Genomic DNA, 25,846 nt, shown 5'->3' on the forward strand with positions numbered 1-25,846 from the left:
AGTCCACCCTCAGGCCACGTCCTGCTCCTGCGGTGGGGTCGGCAACCCTGCTCTCTCCACCCCGAAGGCCCCGTGGTTGTCGCCCTGCCGGGCCAGGTTGCAGCCGGAACGGGGCTGGAGGGCGGGCTGGACACCGCGGGGGCGGGCGGGCGCTGCCCATGGATCTCCGCAGCAGCTCCCGCGGTGGCGGTTCGGGACACGGCGCGGGATGGAGACGAACACGGAGGACTGCGTGGCCGCCTGGTGGGACATGGTCGTGCGGAACGCGCGGTGAGTGCGCACTGCCCGCGGCCAGGAGACCTGTCCACCCCGGGAGCGGGAGCGCAGGGACGGCTTCAGCTGCCCGGCTGCCGGGCGCTGGGGCAGAGGGAGGGGCCAAGGGAAGCACAAGGCTACGAGATCGCGACCAAGACTCAAAGGTGGGCTTTGGGGCCCCGAGGGCAGGCACTGCTGCTGCTGCGGGGAGGGGTGGGGAGGGGGGCTTCAGAGGCCCCAGAGTTCTGTGAACCCCTGGGGCTCTTTGGATGCCACCTTATCTTAAGCCCCTACTCTGGCCCTCGAGACTCTCGGGTTTGGTTTTTTAGGAAGGTAGACACCTTTGGGGCTTCTGAACTAGAGATTCCAGAAAGATGGCTCAGGTTCCTATAACAATCTCTCATCTGCCTTGACCATTTTACTAATTCACAGGGTGGATTAAAAAAATAATGACAGTGACAATAATAATCTATGTCGTAGTGTTGGATGGCATCCTCTTAGGTCAAGGGCCTACCTGGAAGATGGAAACAGATGGGGAAGCCAGCTGGCCCCCAGAGTGTGAACTCTCTGGCAGGTGTTTACAGAACAAACACCCTTCCCTGATGCTGAAGGTGAATGGAACATCGAACTGTAACCCGGCATCACCTGTGTTACAATCTCACATCCTTTAAATCTGAAACGTCTATATCAATGAGTTTTTTATTGTCTTCTTCCCATGAATCCTCTCTTGGCTTAAGCAATGATCTTAAACTATCTGAATCCACCAGCAGTATATTACTAGTCTTGCATGTAACACAGCCAGGTATTGGCTGGAGAACCTGAACCCAGGAACTTGGGCATCTTGTTTTGGTTTGTTGGTATAGGAAGGTATTGGCTTTTTGGTTTGTCTTTTTGTTTAATTTTTTTTCTCATTGCAAAATATTCAAGAATTGCAACCAGACAAAGAAGACTTCACTTTGGAATGCCCGAGTGGTGAAGACAAACATCCATCTTCTGTCTTCCTATTCCTTCTGTAGCTCAGAGCAGGGGGCAGATCACAGCTGCCCACCCCCCTCACCCCCTACCCCCCCAACCCCCAGCCCAGCAGTGCTGGCCCCTGTCCCCCTCTGTGCTGGATACGAACATGTCACGGACAGCCCTCTTCCAACTTCCTGTTCCCAGGCACTGCCTCCTGATTTGGTGAATTGTTCTGGGAAAGCCGGCACTTACTAACTTTCTACTTCGTGCTTTCTGGAGAGCTGATGGTTGCTAATAATTTAACACTTACTTGGCAGAGAATCAAAGATGCAGTTCATGCTTTTAGAGAACAACTCACTTTGCTGTTGATAATGGAGTATGAGATGGGAAGTTGGGGACCCTCTACCACTGGCCTTACTAATTACTAAAAAATAAGTCTCCAGAGAAGCTTCCTGAAGGAGTAAATAATCGCGCATTTCTTTGGGCAGAAAATTACGGATCTAATTTAACTCTCTGAGGCTGAGGCCCAGACCGGTATCCAGCATCCTGGGTCCCTTTTGTTTCTTGGAGCCAGGCTAGTTCAGGTCAGCACACATCGTGGAGGGCTTCCGGTGTGCCTTTCGTCTCAGTTTCAACCTGTGGATCGACAGTATTTAGGGAGCTCAGCCCGTGGTAGACGGAGCGGACAGTAAGAGCAGCATTATATGCCAGGTGGTTTTCATCATCTGGGGAAAGTTGGAAAGACAGGGCTAATGATGAGAAAACAACCAGACAACTATTAAAGGTCAAACGGAGGCCTTGATTATAATCAGTGGGAAGGGTAAAAGGAAAAGAAAGGCCACCATGGGGAGATCTGTCTAGAGAGGCTTTGACAAAGAAGAGACACCTGAGGGGATGTGAAAGAAGGGGAAGATTCGGTTGGGGGGAAAGAAGAGTGGAGGACACCGATGTAACTTGCATGTTGGCTGAATGAATGGGCCTGTTGGGTGTGCGGCATGGCTCAATATTTGGAACCGTTATCTTGCCAAATGTTAGATTTGCACACCCCAAGGTGGGTTTGTAGACACCTCTGAGCACGAAACATGAATGTTTTACCCTGTGGCACCTCAGGTTCCACCATGTTCCTCCAGTAAGAGCCATCCAGTTTGGCTCCGTGGCCCCCGTGGGACGCCGCACAGTTACAGACACATCTGATCAAAGGGCAGGTGCGGGAACCCCAGAGCAGCCAGGGGGCTGTTTGTGTGGCTGGCTGTGGGCAGGGAGTGGGCTGAAGCGGCATCCTCTGCTCGAATAAGGTCTATGAGCCGCTGGTGACTTCTGATTCCCTACTGATCTGAGGGAAGTCAAACTGACAATCCCCCAGTTAAAAGAAGCCACTGTGCACCCAAAGGGGTACAGTCACTCTGTTCTCTTCTCACAGAAGTGCCTTGAGCTATTTGAGAGAAGGGTCCTGCATGAATTATTCTTTAAAAACGGGAGCATATTTCCTCCTACTGCCTCTGCCTCCCAAGCACCCTGCTACCTTCAAAGATAACTTAGCAGGAGCCTAACAGGCAGGGTAGCCTGAGTTCTGAGAGTCAGGAGAATGAACGCTGGGGCCAGCCAGCTCGAAGGAAGCAGAAGAATTCAGATCGTGTTCAGTTCTGCCCGTTGCGGCTTGATCTGTGGCTCAAAGCGACTTTTCTGGGTTTGACGTTTTATCTCTAGAATCAGAACAACCATGTCCTCTCCTTCCTACCACCCCCAGCCTATTTTAAGGTATTATGCAGCAGGCATTTTCATTTCTTTCTTGCTGAGTTCGTGAGTAGGCAGTTGCCCATATCTGATGTATTTGAAGGGCTATTCATTACCCTTAGCCAAGATATCTTTGCCACTCTCTGAGAATTGCTAGACTTCATCAGAGGTTCATTATCTCATCCCTTCTTGCCTCTTCCAAGCATATATAGGCACTCTGGCTTTTAAGTGATTAACACCCGAGGGGCATTTTTAGAGGTCTGTCTTTGATACTTTGTCATCAGAAGACTCCTGAGAACACAGGAGCAGGAAGAGGGGAGAAAGTAGGAGGAGGAAGGGACCCTGAGAGCGGCAGGGGTGCTGAAAGGGAGAAGGGGTCCTTGCCAACCTCCTCTGAGAGCTGTATTTTGCCCAAGACCAGCCTTGTCCTTGGGGCTCATTTTTGCTTGTGTGGGGGGGCACGAGGGAGCCACCAGGAGTGTGACTGCAGAGCGTCACAGAATTCGGGGCAGACGGACCAGGGTACACGTGACCCTACCATGCACTGGCTGTGTGACCTTGGGAAGATTGCTTAACTTTTCAGTCTTCTCATTTGCCAAGTTTAGGTACTAAAAGTTACCTTCTCAACTGCCTCTGGTCCGTTAGCAAAATCAAGGCAGGGGAAACAGTTTGTTGAAAATGCTTTTCAGCCCCCAACCTCACAATTTGATTACATTGAGCAGTCTTCACACCGACTGCCCACAAGAGGGAAAGGGGTTTATTTAATGGATGATGTGGCCAAAAAACTGGAAGCAGGAGTGTTCACACTGGCCTCCTGGATCCCTCGCTTCTCAAAGGTAAGAGACACTCAACCCTCCTGAGAGATGTGGCTCGAGACAGAGTGACATTAGTGACGCCCCATGGAAAACTCATAACTCATCTCCTGATGGCTCCCAGTTTAGTGGTTTGTGTCACGGGGACGGCAGGATAAACACTATGTGCACGGCCCCTCTGTGTCCCTCCCTGACCAGGCCCAGCCCTGCTGCCACCAACCTTCAGATCCCCTCACTCCCCACCCTGCTCCTCATGGTGCCTCTCACCAGGGATGCCACGCCAGGAGTGAGGGTTTTCTGTTATTGGCTCATTTCTTCCTAAGACCCAGTCAGAAGGGTGGTGATCTGATGTTAACTTGCTTAATGTTTTAGACTAATGATAATGATAATAATAATAATAATAATGATAAAAATAATAGCTAACACACACAGTACTGAATTATGATGTAATTAAAAACCGTGGCAACAGTTATATTGACTCCTGGTTCCTGATGACTTCGGGGTCCCCTTGTGGGGCTGCTGTGGGAGAATGAGCCTGATTCTGGCGCATCCGTGTCCCCTCCCCACCTGTCCTGGCTGTCTTGGGCTTTTTCAGCAGCTGGTTGGGGCCCCGCCTTATTGCTCTCCTCCCCTGTTTCTCCCTCAGTGCCTGCCCAGTCTTGATCTGCCCTAATTACATATAGTTCTGTAAATACTTAAATGCCAAGGTACCGGTATTTCCCTGTGTTAGTGTCTGAAATTTGACTTGGATCTTAACAGAAAAAATAAACCAAGACAAAACCTGGACTGATTTTTGAATACTTTGTTTGTTTCACAATATCCTGCAGGTCTGTTCCACAGTGCTGTGACGCATGCAGAAGGAAAATAGCCACCGAGTACCGCAACTTTACTAGTAAACCATTAAAAGAACACATTTTCCCTCCTCTGATGGACATGCTAGTTTATTTTAATTTTTGTAAGTATATGCCCTTCGTGAATCTGCCTATATATTTTCCCCAAATAAAGAACTCACTGCCCTTAACGCTGTGGCACAAGGAAAAACAGACATCAGTTATAAGATTATGGCTCGAGTTAAATGGTCTGAAACCAGGTTACCTTTGGCTTTGGGGGCCGAGCATGAGTCCTTGCAATCTTGGAGACAGAAAAACATGGCCTTGTGGAAAGGGTTCCAATTCAGGAGCTCAGTCTTCAGATCAGCTGTTAATGTGGGTATTTTACTGCCTGATGAAATCTTTTTCACCTCCTCCTCCCGAGAGACAGAGAGAGAGAGCAAGAGTGAGCAAGGGGGGGGGGCGCAGAGAAATGCCGATGGTAGATCTCTATTTTCCTGTGTCTTTTCCACCGAGCGCTGTGTTGGTCAATGTGCCACGGGGCCCTTCTAGGACATGAGTAATGCTCTCACCTGCATGTCCCCAGGTGCACGTTTATCCTGGACATTTCATGGCATATGGCTTGTGGCTCATCATTAGGTTTCACTTTAAATAGTAACACTCAACAGCAGCAGAACACTCATCACCTGTTTCTAGGTCCTCTTACCTTCTCAGGAGAATGGCCTCTGATTCCTTTAGCTTGAGATAAGCCTAAGGATTGAATAAACTCTGTTATGAACTACCTACCGCACTCTGGTGCTATTTTAAAATCTAGCTTTAGAATTTTTTTGGCCAATCCTTCTGTAGGCTAGCCTCAGTTTATAAAATAAAATAATTTGCTAAGAATTGAGTGTAGTAGCTTGAAGCTCAGAAACGTGTTAACTGTGAGGTTAATTACTTTTTTTGATTGTGAGTGAAATGCCTGAAATTTGATTCTGGGAGTTGATAATGATTTCTATTTTCCAGTCAAAGCACCATTTCTTGTGGATTTAAAGAAACCAGAGTTAAAGATGCCTCGCACAGTGAACTTCTATATCAAAGTTGAACCTGGGGTGATTCTGGGAGTCTGGTGAGTGCACTGATTGGACACTGGGTTGCTTGATGAACTTGGGCATGGAATGCCCAGTCATGGGCATTCCACGTTACAAGGGCGAGGATGAGCAGGGCTGTGCCACTAGCCTGTGGAGAGGCTGGCGTTCCTCGGAGGCACCTGGAAGCTGTTCCGTACACCTTTCATTTGTATTGTTATTTGACCTGCTCCAGTTTGCTTTTCAGGAACTTTACTTTGGAGTGTGACAACTTCCAGGTGCTGCTCCGTGCTTTGGGCCTTTCACCAGGCCTGAAGGACCTGGTCCAGGCCCCTCCTCCTGACTTACTCCACACTGCTCTCTCCACTCTGCTCCAGACCCACTGGCCTCGTTGCAAACCATGCCACACTCTCTGTCTACGTATAGGGGTGCCCAACCTTTTGGCATCTCTGGGCCACACTGGAAGAAGAGTTGTCTTGGGTCACACATTAAATACATTGCAACATGTAATCACACACACAAAAAATCTCATAATATTTTAAGTAAACTTACGGTTTTGTGCTGGGCCACCTTCATAGCCATCCTGGGCCATATGCAGCCCGAAGGTCGCGGGTTGAACACCCCCATCTCTCTGTTCCCCTGTTCCTGCCTCAGTGTAACTAACTGCCTGCTCACCATTGGGTCTCAGATGCCTAATTTTCAGGGAAGCCTTTCCTTGTCCCCATTTTAGGCAGATGTTAGTGGCAACCTGTGCTTGTCCTTCCCGCACTGATTCCCTCTGTAATTAAGTAATGTGTGCCCAATTATTTGGTTAGTGTTTGCTTTCCTTACAGGACTATGTCTTCCGTGACTTTGTTTGTGGGTCTTCACTGCTTAGCACAGTGCTTGGCACTTATTTATTAATACTTGTCAAGTGAAGTCATGGGCATTCTGTTGTCTTTTGCACTGTGCTTACCTCAGTGTCTTCTTCTGTTTCATTCTATTACTTGTCCTCGACTGCCAATTTTCCAGTGCTGTTTTATATTTCATCTCCCTGTACCCTAAACAGCAGTTCAGCTGAGCATGTTGGAATTTGAAAATCATTTTTTTCTTTGCTCTTACCCCTTTGGTCCTTGGTTTGGTGAGTCACCTCTCCAGTCGACTTACCCAGCTAGCGGCAATGCCCGTCTTCACAGTACAGAGGCCCTGGGGTTTTATGTCAGAGGACTGAAGACTTTTCCTCTGTGGCCAGTTCTCCAAGTCACCTTGGGACATGTCATAGGGCAGGGTTTATATTTTCAGGGTTAATTCGTTGGTTTAACTAGGAGAAGGAACTGACGGGCAGGCAGGTATCTACAATCACAAAGTCACTGGGTTTCCTGAGAATAGCTTAGTTTCATGTTAACATTCTTTCCTCCTACCCAAACTGATTTCCCTTTACCTTCTTTCCAACTTACCTGTTAAAGCAAACCAATAGCACACGGCAAATATCTGTTATCTTTCACCTGTTTCCACTCAATGGACTTCATTTTGATGGATTGCGCCCAGGAACTGTGGTGTTGGAAGAGTTTTAGGTGTGGGAGTCGGAAGGACTAACACGGTACATGGATAAAAGGGGCTGTCTCCATGCATGGGGAAGAGGAAGCCGAGAAATGCTGGTTTCCATTACAGGATGCTTTGTAGTATTACATTTTGATATTTGCCATGTGTATGTACTACTCAGGTAAACATTTGTGTACGTAAATTTATATAAAAGATATTTATAAACACAAGTCATCTATCTACCATCTATCTATCTATCTATCTAACAGCTACCTGGCATAGGGAGTGTTCAGACTTTGGCAAGGAGAGAGAAGTCTTCTCTCAGACCATGTTTGTTAAAAACTTCCCTTGCTCTTTAGGCACACGGTGCCCATCTGCCGGTGGGAAGAGGCGAAGGGGAAGGACCGTTGCTGGTACGAAGCAGCCCTTCAGGACGGCAACCCAATTATTGTGTATCTTCATGGCAGCGCAGAACACCGGTCAGTGCCTTGGCTTAGACTTTTTTTTTTAAGAGGGAGACAGAGCATGTCAGCCTCGTGGGGGAATGAAAGGTGAGGCTCGGTTTTCAACTCTGTGAGATGCTTCCACATATTTTTTTTCCCTTGTTGAAATTTCATAGTGTCCTGGTGGTAGGCTTCTCTTTAAAAAAACTCCATACATTCTATATGTAGAATAATGTGGATCCTTAACTGAGAGGGACATGAACTTTCAAAATTTAGATACCGGTTTCCAGGAAAGCGGTGGTTCCTTTATTACTAAGAGTGTCTGAAATGACGGATTGAACCCATAGATGATGGGAAAGGGAACAGGCATGAAATACGGGCACAGAAAGAGCAATTTCCATATCAGTGGTGTTTTCACAAAAGTACACGAAGACTGTTTTATTTAGCGTGGATCCTATTGATCAGTGCTGTGGACTCCTATGAGAGATCACCTGGAATTCTGACCAAGTCTAGCCCGGAATACTGATGCCTCGGCTTTGCTCTCTGTGGTCCCAACCTTGCTTTGTGACTAAGACCGCCTTCCAGAGGCCTGGCTCTCCTTTGACTGCAGCTGCCAGGGCCTTCGGTGGGCCTGGGATTACCGTGGCTGAAGATGATCGGCTCTGACTGCCCCTTGTCCGCTTGGGGGAGTGGGATGTGCCTCACAGACCCACAGACCTGGCTCTGTCTCTGGAGGGTCACTTCAAACAGAGTGACAAGCCCTGGAATCTGCCCCTTGGCTCCCTGGCCTATGCCTCTTTTTCTCACAGTCTTTTTCTGTCAGATGATGGCTTTCTTGAGGAGTCCATTTTAGAGTCACATTTCTAGAGATTGCCTGTGAATTTAGCGTTTTTCCACACTGTTTAACATTGTTCTGAGACTGCAGACTTGGGCACTTACGATGCACTTCCTTAAAGGATCACGTGGGTCCCACCTTCCCGTCTGCCCCTCTGTGTGAATCTGCTATGGTCTCTGTTATTGCAGATTTACTAGCTCTGGGGTGAGCCCCAGCTTTCTCCTGTCCCCTACCCAGAGCTCTCAGCTTACGGTCAGGAGTACTGAGCTGAAAGGAGGCCAAATGGGAGGTTATTTTGGAAAAAATGTTTCTTGAACCTGCAGGAGTGTGTCTCTCTCTCTTTCCCTTCACCTTGCCTTTGGTGGCACGGTGGACAGGCTCCAGGCAAGATCTGAGTTTAGTGAGTGTGACTATATCATCCTTTTTTTCTAAAAAGCCACTTTCTGGAACTTATTTTCCTTTAGCTTCTAAAAGTATTCTTAGAAATGAGTTTTGCTGCACAGAAGTGTAAGGAGATGGATTCAGATGCGTATTCACCAAATGCTTATGGCAAGAAGCAGAGGAGCTCGGCAGGAGTGGGAGCCATCAGTCATTCCCCCTGACACGCCCACTTCCCTTTCCCCTAGTTATTTCTCTAACCTGACAAAGAAACCTGTGAGATCAGCTGCCAGCAGCATGATAGGTTTTTATTGAATTTGTCATCCCAATCCCTAAATCTTGCTTTTTTTTTTTTTTTTTTTTTTTTTTTTACCTTTTCTACAGGGCAGCACCTCACAGGCTTAATCTAGTACAGGTATGTCTGAAGGGGCCACAGGCACCGATTTTATGTCTTCATTTATTTTCTTCTGGGCTGCAGCCTTAAGATCACCCTCAGCCTTCAGCGTGGTTGTCTCCTGAGAGCTCTCCAAGGTGGGTTTGGTGTCTGGGGCCCAGTCTCCCATGGGTGGACTTTCTTCCTGTTTTGACCGGGGGGATCAGAATAGCTGTGAGTATCTCTGAGTCCCAGAACACGTTCATGAATTTAGTGCCTTCATTAGCAGATGGACTTGAAGGTCTATTTATTTACTTTTTTCTGAGGGCTGGGGGCTGGGTTGAGAGGGTACGTTAAGTGTGAAGAGGATACAATCACTCCTACAGAAACAACCCTTTTTGTGATATAGGATAAAGACCTAAAATGTCTATTTTTAAAAGTCATCCAGGCCCCGGCTTCAGCTCCACAAAAGGTTCTGCACGGCAGGATGGTGGCCAGGCTTTGCTGCAGGGTGGGATGGTGGTCACGAGCCTGCTTCGTGACTGCAGTTTGTTGGGGCAGCCCCTGCATTTCCAACTGTGAGGGTAATGGCAGGCTTCCCACGTAACCATCTCTGACTTCTGAGTCAGAGCTGGTCAGGCAAGCTCTCTGCATATCCTCTCCCACATTCCAGCTGGGGCATTTTTTGCTGCAGGTGACCAGGCAGCTTGTCCAGTTCCTGACACAGGGCCTGATCTCTCCCCTCACGTGCCTGCTCCCACCTCAGCTCTTTCCTGCTTTAACACAGTATTCATGGGGTGCAGGACCCTGCCAGGCCGGGCGCCTTCTTCATCCTCCCTCCCTGTTTCAGACAGGAAGCTCCTCCCTCCATCACTCACTGCCTTCTCAGAGCTGACTGGTGGAGTAGTGGGGGCTGGATAGTTTTGCCTGGAATGGTAGTGCCTACTCATTTTTAGGTGTGCTTCCCATCCTGTACCCCTCTCTCTGCACTTCCCACGTGGGATGGTGGTGAAGCTGATGTCTGTGAGAACACGTAGTTTTTCCTCCTCCCACTCTTGGCAGAGCTGACTTGTATGTTCCCTGTGTGCACAGAAGGGAGAAGAGTTGGAGGTGTAGGTGTGAACAGTAGCCAGATCATCCCTGTGGTAGTTGGGGTGGGTGGGGAAGGTATGAGAAGACGTCTTCCCCGGGGCAGCTTCTGGGTATCCCCAGCCCCAGTCAATGCCCCCCCCCTCCACCCGCCCTAGCCTGGCCATACTGCCTTAGCTCTTCATTCTGTCTCTTGGATAGGTGATTTCTTTTCAACAGAATTGCTACGGAAAACTTCAAGTATTCAGTTTATTCTTCTTTGGGAATTTTTTTCCCTAGAGATAAATCCTTAGACTCTGTTGCTGCTGTTGTTCTTGAGCTGTATTGTCACATGGTCTTCAATGTCCAGTGTCACAAACCACACACTTATGTTCCCATTTCCCTGGATGCTGAACTGCCCTGTTTCCTAGATAACTTTTTGGGGGAGTGAATGTAGTTTAAATAGACATTTAAAATAGACTATTTTCTCATTATTAGTTCAGTTTGTATTTAAAAGTTCCTGAGGAGAGTCAGCCACCCGTGTCTAGGCTGTGGGAGAGGAAGCGCAGTGCTGGGACATCGTCGGGCCCAGCTGTGAATCTGGGTTCTGCCTCTGGCCACGTGGGTGGCCGGCCACGAACACACTGCTCCAACTCCCCGAGGCTCAGTTTCGCTGTCTGTTCAATGGGGACAGTGCCTTCCTTACTGGACTATTGTGAGGATTTAGTTGGAAAAGTATTTGTACAGTCAGTTTGCTCTTTTGCCCTTTCTTTGTCTGTCTTTGTAACTCATGTCATTTAAGGTTATGTTTTTCATGTTCTGTCCTCACTTATCTACATGAGGCTTGGCAGTGGTTTGATTTAATCTAACGATCTCTTTATTTTTTATTGGTATTAACTCTTTATGTTTTTATTTAATATAATTATCTCCCTATTATTTAATTGCCTCTACTACAATTCTGTGTAGAGTTCTTATCCTGAAGGGAATTCTTTAAAAAAGACATTTACTATGTACCAAGATATTTTAATGCGTCACCTCATGTAATCTTCCAACAACCCTGAAGGCAGTGACTACTGTTTTTCACTTCTCAGAATAATGCGTACATATTTAAGTGTGAATGGCTTGCCCATGGTCACACAGCTGAAAGTGGCAGAGCCCCAGTGTGGCCCAGGCTGTGTGACCCTGCTGTGCTGTGCTGCTTCCATCCCCTCCTTCCCACTGGGCCTGACCTTCTCAAGACTGAAGTCAAACACCACATTTCCAAAATACATCTTTGCCTACTTACTAAACCATCACGACTGGGGTTACGGAGGTGCTGAGGAGGTTATACCGCCTCTTCTGTCTCCTAATTAAAGTGGTAACAGCTCCTTTGCCATCTAGGTGCTGAGTGATGGTGGCTTTCACGTCCTGTCTGTTGACTACAGAGGTATGTGTTACGAGGGCAAAAGGGGGTGGGGAGTGAAACAATTGTAACAGAATAAACAAGAATAAAAAGGTTACACCACAAACAAACAAAAAACAGTATACAAAGATTTTTTAAGAAGCAGGAGGCTTTTGATGACTCACTTTGGAGATGGTGATCCTGTGTTTGCCTTGCCTTGCTGCCAGGGTTCGGGGACTCTACAGGTAAGCCCACAGAGGAGGGACTGACTGCGGATGCTATTTGTGTCTATGAGTGGACCAAGGCAAGAAGTGGTACCACCCCCGTGTGCCTCTGGGGCCACTCTCTGGGTACAGGGTAAGTGGGGTCTGAAGATGGGTCCTTCGTCGGGTCCTTGGGGCTTTGGGCAACAATGAGCCCTGGAAGAGGCCATGATCCAGGAGTCAGGGACTCGTCTCTGGTTTCTCTCACTCCCCACACTTGGCCAGAGCCCTGGCCTTCCCAGTGTGCCTGGTTGTCAAACAAAGGAGGGTCCACTCAGCTCCACGGTTACCTGTGACCCTGAAGCCCATTCCAGAACTCTCCCTGAGAGTTTTAAAGAAAAGAATTCTTAATTTAGGGTCAGCGGGACTCCTTGAAATCCTGTGCAAAATTTTGCATCTAGGAGCATTTTCTAACCAGTACTTCCAGAACGTTCACCAGATGCTTGTCCTGGGTGTTGCGTTTTGTATTATTTACCTGACTGATAAGTCACTGTTTCACATCTACACTAACTTTTATTGTTTTACAGAGTTGTAACAAATGCTGCGAGAGTACTAGAAGAGAAAGGTACTATATGATGATTGCATGGTATAATTTTTTGGCTTGAGGTGGGAAACTGAAAACAGGAGGTTATTGTGCACATTTTCAACACAGAGATACCTAAGGCACCCCAACTTTGGCCACTTTCTGATAGGTAACAAACTTTTTTCTCTCTATTTAATATATAATAGAGAGAAAAACTTTTTCAAGATTATGAAATTAAAAATAACTATTAAAGAAAAAGGTAACGTTACCTTTGAAAGACCCCTCATTGAGAAGTGATAATGTTATGGAGTAATTTGAATTACGGGAGAGGAAAATAATTCGGTGAGAAATAACAGGCAGGGCTTGCTTTTCTGCAGCCCTTCTTATATAATATTTATGTCAGTATTTCTCAAAATGTGCCAAGAACCGCCTGGATCAGACTCTCCCGGGGGCTTTCTGAACACACAGGTTTCCTGGATCTATTTTCCCGAATTGGAATCTCTGTGAATAGGACAAGGTGGTTTGGATGTGCATCGAAAGCTTGCAATCTCTTGCATCACATCTGAAACTTGACTTGGCAATACAGGTCAGGCTGAGTTACATAAACACTTTAAAGCAAGTCACCTGCTATTCACAACCTTAATTGTTTATGTAAATAAACTAAACATTAGTTCAATGTTCCTCTAAGGACTCATAGCTCTCTGTCACTTCCCTCACAGTGTTGACGAGGCTGTATTGCCTGAACTAAATTCTCACGAAAATGAATACTTCACTTCCTAGATGAGCAATGACCTTGGAATACTTCCATTCCATTTATAACCTCAGCTTATGAACTCTTGCTATCACATATTTTAACTTTCTCTACAAACATACCATAAAACATTTTTATATTTTAAAGTCAATATTTAGATTTATTTATTTATTTATTTTTGCTCTTCAGTAGTTCCAGTATTTTGCTGTTTCCATCTAGGATATTTGTTCTGCCTGTCTGTTGAAGAATTCTCTCAGTTTTGGTCTGAAAATGTCTTTATTTCATCTTCATTTTTGAAGGATATTACCTCAGCGCTTTGTTCTGGCTTTCACTGTTTTGTTAGGAGGTCAGCTGCAGGCTCACCGCCGCTCCTTTGAAGATAAAGCTAGCTTTTTGTTCTGATTGCTCTTGAGATTTTCTTTTGGTCTTGGTTTTTCAGCAGTTCTACTGTGATTTTCCCAGGTGTGGGTTTCTTAGTACATATTCGGCTTGGGGTTTATAGCACATCTGAACTCTGTGGCTTGATGTTCATCTACTTTGGGAAATCGTTGGTCCTTGTATCTTCAATATTGTGCCTGCCTCTCTCTTGTCTTCTCTCTCTCATAGGTCCTTTTCTGGTTTTCCAGACTTTTTTCTCTTTGTGCTCTAGTTTAGATATTTTCTTTTGCTCTACTTATATAGTTCACTAATTGTTTTCAGCTGGTTCTAATCTGGTATTTAACCAGTCTATTGATTTCCTAATTTCAATTAAATTGTATTACTCAGTTCTGGAATTTCTATTTGATAACTTTTTATACAATTTATAGTTTTCTTGTTTAAAATATATTTTATTGCTGATGCTATTACAGTTGTCCCATTTTCTTTCCCCCTTTATTTCCCTCCACCCTCTACCACCCTCACTAGCATTCCCCACTGTAGTTCATGTCCACAGGCCATACGTGTAAGTTCTCCATTTCCTGCACTATTCTTAACTCCCCCTGTCTATTTTGTACCTACCATTTATGCTACTTATTCCTTGTACCATTTCGCCCATTCTCCCCCTCCCCCGACCCCTGCTGATAGCACTTCATGTGATCTCCATTTCTGTGATCTTTGTTTCTGTTCTATGTTTTTGCTCAGTTTGTTTTTGTTTTAGGTTTGGTTGTTGATAGTTGTGAGTTTGTTGTCATTTTACACTTCATAGTTTTGATCTTCTTTTTCTTAGATGAGTCCCATTAACATTTCATATAATAAGGGCTTGGTGATGATGAACTCCTTGAACTTGACCTTATCTGGGAAGCACTTTATCTGCCCTTCTGTTCTAAATGATAGCTTTGCTGGATAGAGTAATCTTGGATGTAGGTCTTTGGATTTCATGACTTGGAATACTTCTTTCCAGCCCCTTCTTGCCTGTAAGGTCTCTTTTGAGAAATCAGCTGACAGTCTGATGGGAACACCTTTGTAGGTAACTGTCTCCTTTTCTCTCGCTGCTTTTAAGATTCTCTCCTTATCTTTCATCTTGGTTAATGTAATTATGATGTGCCTTGGTGTGTGCTTCTTTGGATCCAAGTTCTTTGGGACTCTGAGCTTCCTGGACTTCCTGGAAGTCAATTTCCTCTGCCAGATTGGGGGAGTTCTCCTTCATTGTTTGTTCAAATAAGTTTTCAATTTCTTGCTCTTCCTCTTCTCTTTCTGGCATCCTATGATTTGGATGTTGGAATGATTAAAGTTGTCCCAGAGATTCCTAAGCCTCTCCTCATTTTTTTGAATTCTTGCTTCTTCATTCTGTTCTGGTTGAATGTTTATTTCTTCCTTCTGTTCCAAACCATTGATTTGAGTCCTGGTTTCCTTCCCATCACTGTTGGTTCCCTGTACATTTTCCTTTATTTCACTTTTCATAGCCTTCACTTCTTCCTCAATTTTGCAACTATACTAAACCATTTCTGCGAGCATCCTGATTACCAGTGTTTTGAACTGTGCACCTGATATGTTGGCTGTCTCTTCCTCACTTAGTTCTATTTTTTAGAGTTTTGATCTGTTCTTTCATTTTCTATATATTTTTGTCTTGCTGCACCTGTTACATAGTAAGGGGTGAAGCTTTAGGTATTCAGCAGGGCAGGGCACAGTGCAACCCATGTCGCTGTATGTGGGGTAGGGGTCTGACAGAGAACAATGCCCCTTGCTTGGCTCTCTGCTGGCTTTCAGTCACTTCCCCTGCTTCCCACAAGCAAATTGGGCCCTTCTGGTACTGATTCCTCAGTGAATGGGTTTGTGTACATTCTAGGACCCTGTGGGTCTCTTCAACAAACCTTCCTCTGAGGCTGGGAGTTTCTTCTCCTGCCACAACACCCACAGGTTTTTACAGTCAGAGGTTTTGAGGCTTTATTTCCTCTATCCTGGAGCCCTGGGTTGTTCTGTCTGTCTCATTCCCCAGTTGCTCCTCCTGGTTTATCTGTATACAAATGTGGGACTGCCCGATCTGCCAGCCACCACCTCTTCTGCCCTGGTCCTCCAGCAGCCACCGTGCCACCAGTCCTCTCCACCCCAGTTACCCATCTCTGCCCCTCCTACCAGTCTGGATGAATGTTTAACCTCTTGGTTGTTGAACTTGTATATGGTTTGATATTCTGGCAGTTGTGGTTGTTTTGTGTTTTTAAATTTATTGCTGTCCTTCTTTTGGTTGTGCGAGAAGGCAAAGTGTATCTACCTATGTCTCCATCTTGGCTAGAAGTCTCTAAAAACTGAATTTATAGTTTTCTGTGAAAATTTTTCTTGTCATTGATTTCTTGAATATATTACCTAAATATATATTTAATTATGTGTCCATGTATGTAACACATGTATGTAAACACATGTAAATAATTTTAAAGGTGAGGATTTTAATACTTTGATATCAATATAGTAATGCTTTAATAATAATTTAAAAATTTTAGTATGTTGTTATTTTAAATTCCATATATGATAACTCCAATATCTAGATCTTTTGTTGATCTATTTCTATTATTGGCTTTTTTCATTTTGGGTGAAAGGCTATTTTTGTCTCTATGTCCAGTTATTTTTAATTAAGTTCTAGACATTATTTATGGAAAACTGTAGACATAATGTGAGGCTGGGGTAAGTTATCTTTGTCTAGAAAGAATTTGTTTTTCTGCCAAAAGTTATAATAGGGGAGATCACCTAAAGCACATCAAAAATTGAGCTGCTTTTCAGCTGGTTTATTTCTAGTTCACCATTATTCCCAAGGTGTCATCCTTTGAGGTCACAACAAAAAGCCTGAGAAATGTACTAAGGCCTTTCTCCTTGTCAGGTCCTGAGCTCTAATTTTGTCCATTTGGTCCTGTGAGGATGCTGAAAGTTCTGTCTAGTTCTAAGCCTCTAAGCTACCACTGTTGCTTTCAAAATTTCAACTCCTTTGAGGGGAGAGGCAGCTCAAACTCTTTTGGCATTTGTCTTTTGGTAATGGCTCTACAAAATCTCACTGGTTTAGCAGGCCTCAGGGGCCTTCACACACACACACACACACACACACACACACACATCCTCATCTGATACACGTTTTCTAATTGTTATGCGAGAAGGTTTTGGCCAAAACAACCTAGTCAGCCTCTGGCATGTTCTTAACAATGGGATGCTGAGCAGTTTTCCTTCCCATAATACTTTGCTTTCTTAAATTCTCCAAACCTTGAAAATCTGGTTGCATTTTTGAAGAAAGTAGTGGCTTGCAACTACCATGTGCATGGAAATCTCTTGGTTGGGTGGGTGGGGAGGCTTGTTTAAAATGCACATTCTCACACCCCTAGTCCCCTGGAGATTCTGACTTCTGACTCAGTAAGTCTGGCGTGGGGTCCAGGAATGTGCATTATTAATAAGCTTCACGAATGATTTTGATGTGGGCAGCTCATGTACAATACCTTGAGTACCCCTTATTTAGTGAAGGTGATATTTAGATATAATAGGTGAATCTTTTAATTATTTTCAAGGATCCCCAGTTGATGCTATTGTTCTGGAAGCTCCATTTACCAACATGTGGACAGCAAGTATCAATTACCCCTTGTTAAAGGTGAGTCTCTTATTCACCTTCACAATATGTCCAAGTGTTTCCACACACTTATCAACCACAATCCTTTTCTTAACTAGTTTTATATATTTCTAAGTTATTCTAACTTAAGACAGGTTATTAACTTAATAACTTAAAACAGGTTATTAGCTAGTTGCTACTAGAGGAGGTCACAATGGCTTTCAGGTTTGGTAGTGCTATTATTATTTTAAAAAGATTTTATTTATTTTTTAGAGAGAGGGGAAGAATGGGAGAGAAACACTGATGTGTAAGAGATTCATTGATTGGCTGCCTCTCACATGTGCCCACATGGGGGCCTGGCCTGCAACCCTGGCATGTGCCCTGACTGGGAATCGAACTGGCAACCTTTCAGTTTGCAGGCTGTTGCTCAACCCACTGAGCCACACTGGCCAGGATGGTAGTGCTTTTATTTTCTTCTAATAGACTGAGTGGCTTATGAAGAGCCAAAGTTTTACCTCTTATCTTTTCATTTACATTTACATTGAGTGACATAAGTCATTCAAATTATTTGTATTTCAAATAGATTCGATTTGTTTGTTTTTTAAAAATACTTGTTTTGCTTGTTTACTCCCTTAATGGTATCTCATAATGAAGAGATATCCCTCAATTTCAGGTGAACCAGTTTACCAACATTTTTTAATGGTTAATGCTTTTAAAAGAAAAGTATCTTAATAAAACTCTGCTTACCCAAATATTATGAAGATACCATTTATGCTATTGTCTAAAAATTGTTTTACCTCTTACATTTAGAGCTACATCCCAGGCATGTATTTTTGCATACGTAGGATGTAGAAGTCCATATGCCTGTTCAGTTGGCCCAGTGCCACTTACTACATTGACCTTCCCCATCACTCAGCAGTGCCAGTGTTTGTATGTATCAATGTTCCTCTCTTGGTAGAGCCTCATTTCTCTATAATCTCTTAATTACTGTAGCTTTATATGTCTTGCTATCTGGCTAAGTTCTTCAGCTTTTTTTAAAAATTATATTTCTTTTTGGAGGTGGGGGAAGGAAGGAAGAAAGAGAGGCAGAGAAGCACCAATGTGTGAGAGAAACATTGATCGATTGCCTCTTGCTTGTGTCAACTGAGGACTGTGCCCACGTCCCAGGCACGTGCCCTGACCTGGAATCGAACCTTTTGCTTTGTGGGACATTGCCTAACCAACTGAACCATGCCTGTCAGGGCAACTTTGTTCTTACTCAAGACCATCTTGACTATGCTTTACCTTTTGCATTTCCACATACATTTTGGAATGTACTTGTCAATTTCTTAAAGAAAACAAAACAAAACCCAACTTCCTGGGGTTTTGATTGGGATTACTTTGGATCTATAGATCAATTTTGGGGGAGGGTTGATAGTTTTCTAATAATGAGTCTCCCAATTCAGGAACATGGTATATACAAGTTTATTTTTTAAATTAATTATTTAAAAAATTAGTTATTAGATTTTCTGAATTTCAGTTTAAGGTTAGGTTCTTTTTTTTTTTTAAGATTTTATTTATTTATCTTTAGTGGGGAAGGGAAGGAGAGAAGGAGAGAAATATCAATGTATGGTTGCCTCTCATGCATCCCCTGCTGGGAACTGGACTGCAACCCAGGCATGTGCCCTGACTGGGAATCGAACCGCAATCGTGTGGTTTGCAGGCCCGTGCTCAATCCACTGAGCTACACCAGCCAGGGCTAGGTTCTTTTTTTAAAACAATTTTATTTATTAATTTTTAGAGAGAGAAGGGAGGGAGAAAGAGGGGGAGTGAAACATCAATGTGTGCTTGCCTCTTGTTCCCCATTGGGGACCCAGCCTGCAACCCAGGCATGTGCCCTAGATTAGGACTCAAACCAGCAACCCTTTGGTTCACAGGCTGGCACTCAATCCACTGAGCCACACCAGCCAGGGCTAGGTTAGGATCTCTTAGAAGCCAAGTCCATGGCAGGGATTTGGTGTGTGTGATTTATTGAGAGTACTCTTCAAGAAAGATCTTCAAGATCATTTGATTGAGGGTTGTAGGATAAGGAAGGGGAAAGAGCAGAGATGTGACTTCAGGTAAAGTCTAGCTTTGGCTTGATCCACTGGGACTCTAAGGTTTGAGTAAAGGCTGTAGTTGTTTCTGCCATCCTGGGGTTAGAGTGTTGGGGGAGGGTAGCATAACCTTCCAGAAGCAATGGCTTCTGTCATCCAAGGGCAAGGAGAAGAGGCAGTCAGTGTTTACATCAAGAGTTAATTAATTTTATTAGCATTTTCAAAGAACCAATTCAGACTTTGTTGATTATCTGTATTGTAGGCTATCTTATTAATTTCTGATCTTCATTATTCTTTTTCTTCCTCTATTTTCTTTAGATTTAATTTGTTGTTCTTTAAAAATTTTCTTGAGATGGTATTTGGATAATTTATTTTCAGTATTTCTTTTCCTAGTTTATGCCTTTAGGCAGATTCCACCTAAGCCACACTTCGGCTGCATCTCATAAGTTTTTAAATGAATTTTAATTATAATCTTGTTCAATATATTTTGATATTATACCTTCTTTGACTTATAGGTTATTTAGAAGTATATTTCATAATTTCTAAACATTCCAGGATTTGATTTTTTGTTATTGACTTCTAGCTCAATTCTACCATCTGAGAATATACTCTGTATGATTTCAGTTTTTGAAATCTGTTTAGAATTGCTTTATGGCCCCCCAAATGCTCAATTTTGGTAAATGTTCCATATGCTTGAAAAGAAAGTGTTCTATCTTTTGGGTACAGTGTTCTTATGTGTCAATTAGGTTAATATTCTTAACATATCATTTAATTCTCCTATATCCTACCAACTTTTAAACTATTTTATTAGTTACTAAAGGAAAAGTATTAAAATATCTCACCATGATTGTGGAGTTATTTCTACTTTAGATCTGTCAATTTTTGCTGCAGTTTCTTGAGGTTATATTATTAGAAACATACTTTAATAATAATGTGATTTAAAAGACATTATTTATTCTTGGGGGGAAGGGAGGGAGAAAGAAAGAAAGGGAGGGAGAGAAACACTGATCAGTTGCCTCTTGCACTTGCCCTGAATGGGGACAGGGCCTGCAGCCCAAGCATGTACCCTGGTCAGAAATCCAGCTGGCGAACTTTTGCTTTGCAGGACGATGTCCAGTACCAATCGAGCCACACCAATCAGGGCAATAATGTAATTTTATATCTTTCATGGGAGTTGATCCTCTTTTCATCATGAAATATCCCCTTTTATACTTAATAATGCTTGACTTAAAGCCAACTTTGTCTGATAATTAGTATACCTTTAAGTGTTTGTATGATACATCATTTTCAATCCATTGGCTTTTAATTTTTCTGAATTCTTACATTTAATGCATATTAGTTACGAGTAGCATATAGTAGGGTTTTGATTTCTTTTCTAGTATAAAAGACTTTGTTTCTGTTAACTGAAGTATTTAGTCTGTTTACATTTAGTATAATTATGATGGATTAAGGTTTCAATCTACTCTTTACTATGCTCTTTTTTATTTGTGTTGACTGCTTCATGTTCTTTCGCCTTAGGATTCTTGCTTGCTTCTGACTTGGCACAGAGTAAGCATTTAATGGCCATTAGCTATTCTTTATTACGAGTGGAGTGCCATAATTCTAAAATGACTGTTGAATAAGAAGAAAGTGTATGCTGCGCAAGACACCAGATGCGGTAAAAGGCATAGGTCCTTACCCTCGAGAAGCTTGCTGTCTAGTTAGGGAGATAGGAAATTAAAGGGGGATATAAAATAATGACAGATTTCCGTGTGTCATTTGGAATCAATTTCATTACCAAGAAAAGGAAGGCAGCATGAGAGTGGAAAAAGAGCATGGACTCTGGAGCCAGAAATATATGAGTCAAACTTGGCCTTTGCCAATAACCACTTATGACATAGCTAAGTTATTTTTCTTCTCTGAGTTTCCCATTTTTATATAACGGTGGATAACTGTCTATTGAATAGGGTTTTTGCCAAGAGTAAATTAACTAAGATAATGTATGCAAAGTACCCAGCTACTAATAGGCACCGAACACATGCATATTCTGTTTTCTCGCTCTTTCTGTTACCAAGTAGACTAAGGTTAAGTGTTAGGGGAGGACCCTGAACAATGACTTCAGGATGAGAATTCAGCGAAGAGGAGGGTCCTGTGTGCAGGTGTGGTCAGTGAAGACTTACAGGTTGATATAACACAAGCTTCTTTTTTGAAGGTGAGGGAGAGCCATTAGGTCACACAGTCTGGAGGGGAGAACGTTGAGTCAAGTCAAAGCACAGGGCTGGAATGGGGCAATTACGTGCCCTAAGATGCTGAGAATCATAGGCCTCTCACGTAAGGTCTTTCACACTTATCCTTTTACGTCCTCACAGCAACTCTGTGAGTTTGGCATCATTGCCTGCACTTAGAGCCGAGGGAAATGAGGGCTTAGAGGCTTAAGCACCCAAGGGCCACCTGCCCTAGAAGAAAAGAAAATGGGATTCGGTCCTACATTTTCTCGTGCTGGGCAGACAGACTGAAGACGTGCAGCCTTTAGAATGAGGGATTGTGCTCGGATGGGGATTGGCTTGCAGCCAAGCCAGGGGGCTTTTTAATTTTTACTGTTTTAGGCAGTATGGTACTCCCAAAGCTCTGTAACAGCAGACCCCATGGTATTTTCAGAATATTCATCTGGTGGTATTGCAGAACAGGGAGGCAGGGAGACTAATTAGGAACCTCTGGCTATGCTCTGGGCTGGAGGAGATGCTATGACCTCTGAGTCTCAAGGGGCACCCGGGCTACTGAGGAGTGAGGAAAAGAGGAGGAGATTGGCTTGGGCGGCTTTCTTCTTCCTCCTTTAGAATTTGAGATGCATTGCTGAAGGCTTCTCTTACAGAATATCCCTCAGAGAACTCTTGGTTCCCAGGGTGGTGGAATCCGAAGACAAAGACAAAAGAAGACAAAACAAGAAACTTTGTCCTCAATATGGGTAAAAGGCAGGAAAAGTAAAAAAGAACAGGAGAGACTGTTGGGATGTCCAGACTGCGCCTGAATGCAAATCATTTGCTGAGACCGGGCTAAAAGTGCAGGCCAAACGCAGTGAGACCATGAGGCTCCTGGTCACAGCTGGCCGATGCCGACACTGTGAAGTTTGTCTTTACTGCTCCAACGGCAGATCGTGCAGCCATTTTCCACCAATTTCCTTCAATTTACCAAAGTTTTTACGATGGTGTGATTTTAAAATTTTTTTATTTTTAGAGAGGGAGGGAGGGAGGGGGGAGTTTGGAGATGGGGGTGGGGGGAGAGAGAGAGATTGATTTTTGTTCTACTTATTTGTGCATTCACTGCTTGACTCCTGTATGTGCCCTGACTGGAGATTGAACTCACAGCCTTGGTTTATGGGGAGGATGCACTAACCAACTTAACCCAGACAGGGCATGACTTTCTTTTTTAAATTAGAAAAAAGTTTTTTCAAAGTTTATTGTATTTAGAAAGTGACTATTCTTTATATTGCTATAGTTCATAGTGGGAGACTGCAACAAATTACACATTAGAGCAACTAACTAATTTCTCTACACTCAGGAAGGAGGATAAGCATAATCCAGAAAGTGTTTCCACAGTGAACGCAATTCTATTCTTTTTAAAACTGTGAAGGTGAAGTTTGTATTTACTGGCTACAGTACCTATTCTGTACCCACTTCCTTCCCTAGGCAACATCCCATTTACTTACTACCTCGCAACCCTCTTCCCTCTCCCCTCCATTCTAAGGAATAAAATCTGAATGGAATTCAGTCACAGTAAGATGAAAATGACTAATAATAGCTTACAGTGTATACCAGGGATTTTACATAGAGACTTATTCCATGTTTTGGAAATATTTATTGAGTGTTCATTAGGTACCAGGAACTTTTCTATATTCTGTAAATACCATAGGGAATTAGAATGTTGTGGTTAAACAACATTCCAAGGTTAAATCACACTTCGGTTTATAATCATAACAATTTTGTTTTTAAAAAGTTTATTTTATTTAGAAAATTACTGCTCTCTATACTACCGCAGTTCATGGTGGGGAACTACAGCAAATGATACAGCTGCAGGCCAAGTTTTAATTTATTTTCTTCTTAAAAAACAGATTTACCGGAAACTTCCAGGATTTTTACAAACACTTATGGATGCCCTGAGAAAAGACAAAATAGTCTTCCCTAATGATGAAAAGTAAGCTAATGCTAAAAAATGTCTATTACTGTACGTTTCTAGGATTCTGGGGGTAATTGTCAGGTGACTTACTGGATGGGTAGATGAGCGGTCTGAGAGGGTAGCTAAGGACTGTTAGGTGGACACTAGGGTTTAGGGTAATTATCTACGAAGTTTTAGCATTTGATGTTTTCCTCATGGTTAATTTGATGACTTCACAGATTTGGTACTTTCTAGGAAGTCATACAGGGAGTTGCAGAGTTAGGGCCTACCAGGACCTTTTAAAGGTCCTTTAGGGTCCAGCCTAACATTTCTAGAGGGATCCCTGACTCCTAGGCCTTATTCCCCATGTAACCAAAACCTATCCACTATGCAGCCCACTAACCTGACAGCAAGTCCTACAAGTAGAATTTGGTAGGTTACCCTCTCATAGTTGGAGAATTTGAGCAAATAGGCAGTCATTATTAGTATTCTTCTATTCAACATACTCAAGGGATCTAACATTCTCAGGAGTAACAGACAGCAAACTACTGTGGCATGGATGGAAGGGTATCAGAACTGGGTGTGGGGAGGGTAGTATCATTTGAGGATGTCCCTGGGTTAGGAACACGAATTCTTCATGCCACAGCCTCACTGAATTACCAGAGCAGGAGGCTGACCAGGAAGCTAATCAAACTATTTATTGCATGTTCATCCTGTACACTTATGGAGAAAAGTAAATAAATGGACACAAAGGATTCCATTTTGTCCCATGGTAGTTATTATTCTGGAGTTTTGAGTTCTTTTATAGTCTTTTAATTGTAATATTCCAAATATTATAAGGTGGAGTAAGGAAAAAGATGAGATTCTTGTAACTCTGTATAAATTCAGTATTTCAGTGTTTTTCTTTGTCATTTAAAAAAAGTCACATAGAAGCAGACTAAGTTCATCAGATAATTGTATAAGTAAATAGAAGGGGAAAAAATTACCCAGAGAAAAAATAAGTTACTACGGGGGGTGGGGGTGGGGTGGTGGAAAGAGTTCTATTTTGGGCAAACTTCATGTTTCAGTAAAGCTTTAACTTGGAGAAAGAGGAGAAATCCCAACGTATGATTCTTGAACTGAATGCTTTTCTCCTACTTGTTCCTAGTGTAAAATTCCTGTCTTCCCCGATTCTCATCATTCATGGCGAGGATGACAGGACGGTGCCTTTGGAGAACGGAAAACAGGTAAACCAAGAGCTCAGTCCTGACTGAGACATACTGGTCTTATTTCACTATCTCTTCCAGTCAGACTTTGACTAGAGCCCGGAGGAGGGTCTCTGACGTTCTCAGGGATTCTCCACACCCCTAAATAACCATGCTCCTGGTGTGTACAGTAAGCATCCCTGTCGTGTGCTTCTCGGCTCAAAGGAGCATTTGTGGTGGCTGCTCGTTCCTCATTTGGGGTCTGTGAACCTGGAAGTGTCATGAAGATCCCAGGACACTATGGGAACCTCTATGTAGTCTTTCCTGTGGCGGCTCTAAAACTAGGGACGCAGTTTCTTTTAATGGGATAGAGTGTGTCCGTCACAATTCCTTGTCTTCGCAAGGAGGTGTGGACAGTGGAGGAGGAGGTTCTCTGTGCTCTGTGTGAGCCATGCAGCTTCCAGGTCTCCAGTGGCGGAGGCAGCCCGGTGGGAATGTGGAGAAGCCCCACATCTCTGACCTAATGGGACTGGCTCCTCAAGCCAGGTGTTTCTTACCCTTGTATGAAAATCAGATTAGAAAAACATTTCTGATTGTCAGCCTTTGAATGCCTGTCTTTCTGTTCCCTTGCAGCTCTATGAAATTGCACACAACGCGTACAGGAACAAAGAGAGGGTCAAGATGGTGATCTTTCCTTCTGGCTTCCAACACAACCTGCTGTGTAAAAGCCCCATGCTGTTAAAAACTGTGAGGTAAGAGTACCTTTACTAAATGTGACTTTCTTCTCTTAAAGGCAATTAGGGCTGCTCTGGCTTACTCAGACCAAGAGGTGGGGAAAGCACGTGATCTGATCGAGGTCCTTTTTCGGCAGAGATTTCCTGAGCGAGCAGTGGGCATGAGGTCTGACAGCAGAAACCTTCCGCGAAGACTTGGTCCAAACGTCGCCTGTGATATGTATTTTTTTTGTGTAAAATGTACTGGGCTGCTTAGATGAGCTAAAGTCACTGGCGTTTCTCCAAATCACCTGCCAACTATGAAGCAGGGAATTTGGGCGGTATGGAATGTTCTCTTTTAGCTTATCACAGTCTGCTTTGTGGAACATGCTGAAACATCACTACGGAGAATCAACACTTGGTAAAAAATGGATCCCACAGAAAAATGTGTAGTTAAATGATTTATGTTTTAGTTTAGTTCATTTAAATACCATTACAAAGTTCCAAACAGTTTTCTAGCTTTCTGATTGACTGGGGAAAGTCCTAGCACGTGAC

General features: G+C 43.7%; 1 protein-coding gene across 1 annotated transcript; it reads left to right on the top strand.

Moving 5' to 3' along the window:
• Positions 1-31: 31 nt before the first annotated feature.
• ABHD12B (abhydrolase domain containing 12B) lies at positions 32-25,830 on the top strand. Its single transcript, XM_037054282.1, has 13 exons — positions 32-270; positions 4,586-4,713; positions 5,594-5,696; positions 7,536-7,655; positions 9,217-9,247; positions 11,654-11,699; positions 11,882-12,011; positions 12,445-12,482; positions 17,151-17,230; positions 23,351-23,433; positions 24,542-24,620; positions 25,212-25,330; positions 25,450-25,830. Exons 1-13 carry the CDS (start codon positions 209-211, stop codon positions 25,475-25,477), a joined length of 1,047 nt encoding a protein of 348 aa, XP_036910177.1. The 5' UTR covers positions 32-208; the 3' UTR covers positions 25,478-25,830.
• The last annotated feature ends 16 nt before the right edge of the window (positions 25,831-25,846 follow it).

The sequence above is a fragment of the Sturnira hondurensis genome, unplaced genomic scaffold (assembly GCF_014824575.4).
Source record: "Sturnira hondurensis isolate 20B ecotype Veracruz unplaced genomic scaffold, ASM1482457v3 Scaffold0008196, whole genome shotgun sequence".
Taxonomy (NCBI): Eukaryota; Metazoa; Chordata; class Mammalia; order Chiroptera; family Phyllostomidae; genus Sturnira; species Sturnira hondurensis.

What these genes read in the sequence shown, in the direction of transcription:
- ABHD12B (XM_037054282.1), top strand. Translation starts at nt 209, where the DNA reads ATGGAGACGAACACGGAGGACTGCGTGGCCGCCTGGTGGGACATGGTC. An exon ending in CATGGCAGCGCAGAACACCG is followed by an intron (nt 7,656 to 9,216) that starts GTCAGTGCCTTG and finishes CCTTTTCTACAG; the next exon opens with GGCAGCACCTCACAGGCTTA. An exon ending in GAGAGTACTAGAAGAGAAAG is followed by an intron (nt 12,483 to 17,150) that starts GTACTATATGAT and finishes ATTATTTTCAAG; the next exon opens with GATCCCCAGTTGATGCTATT.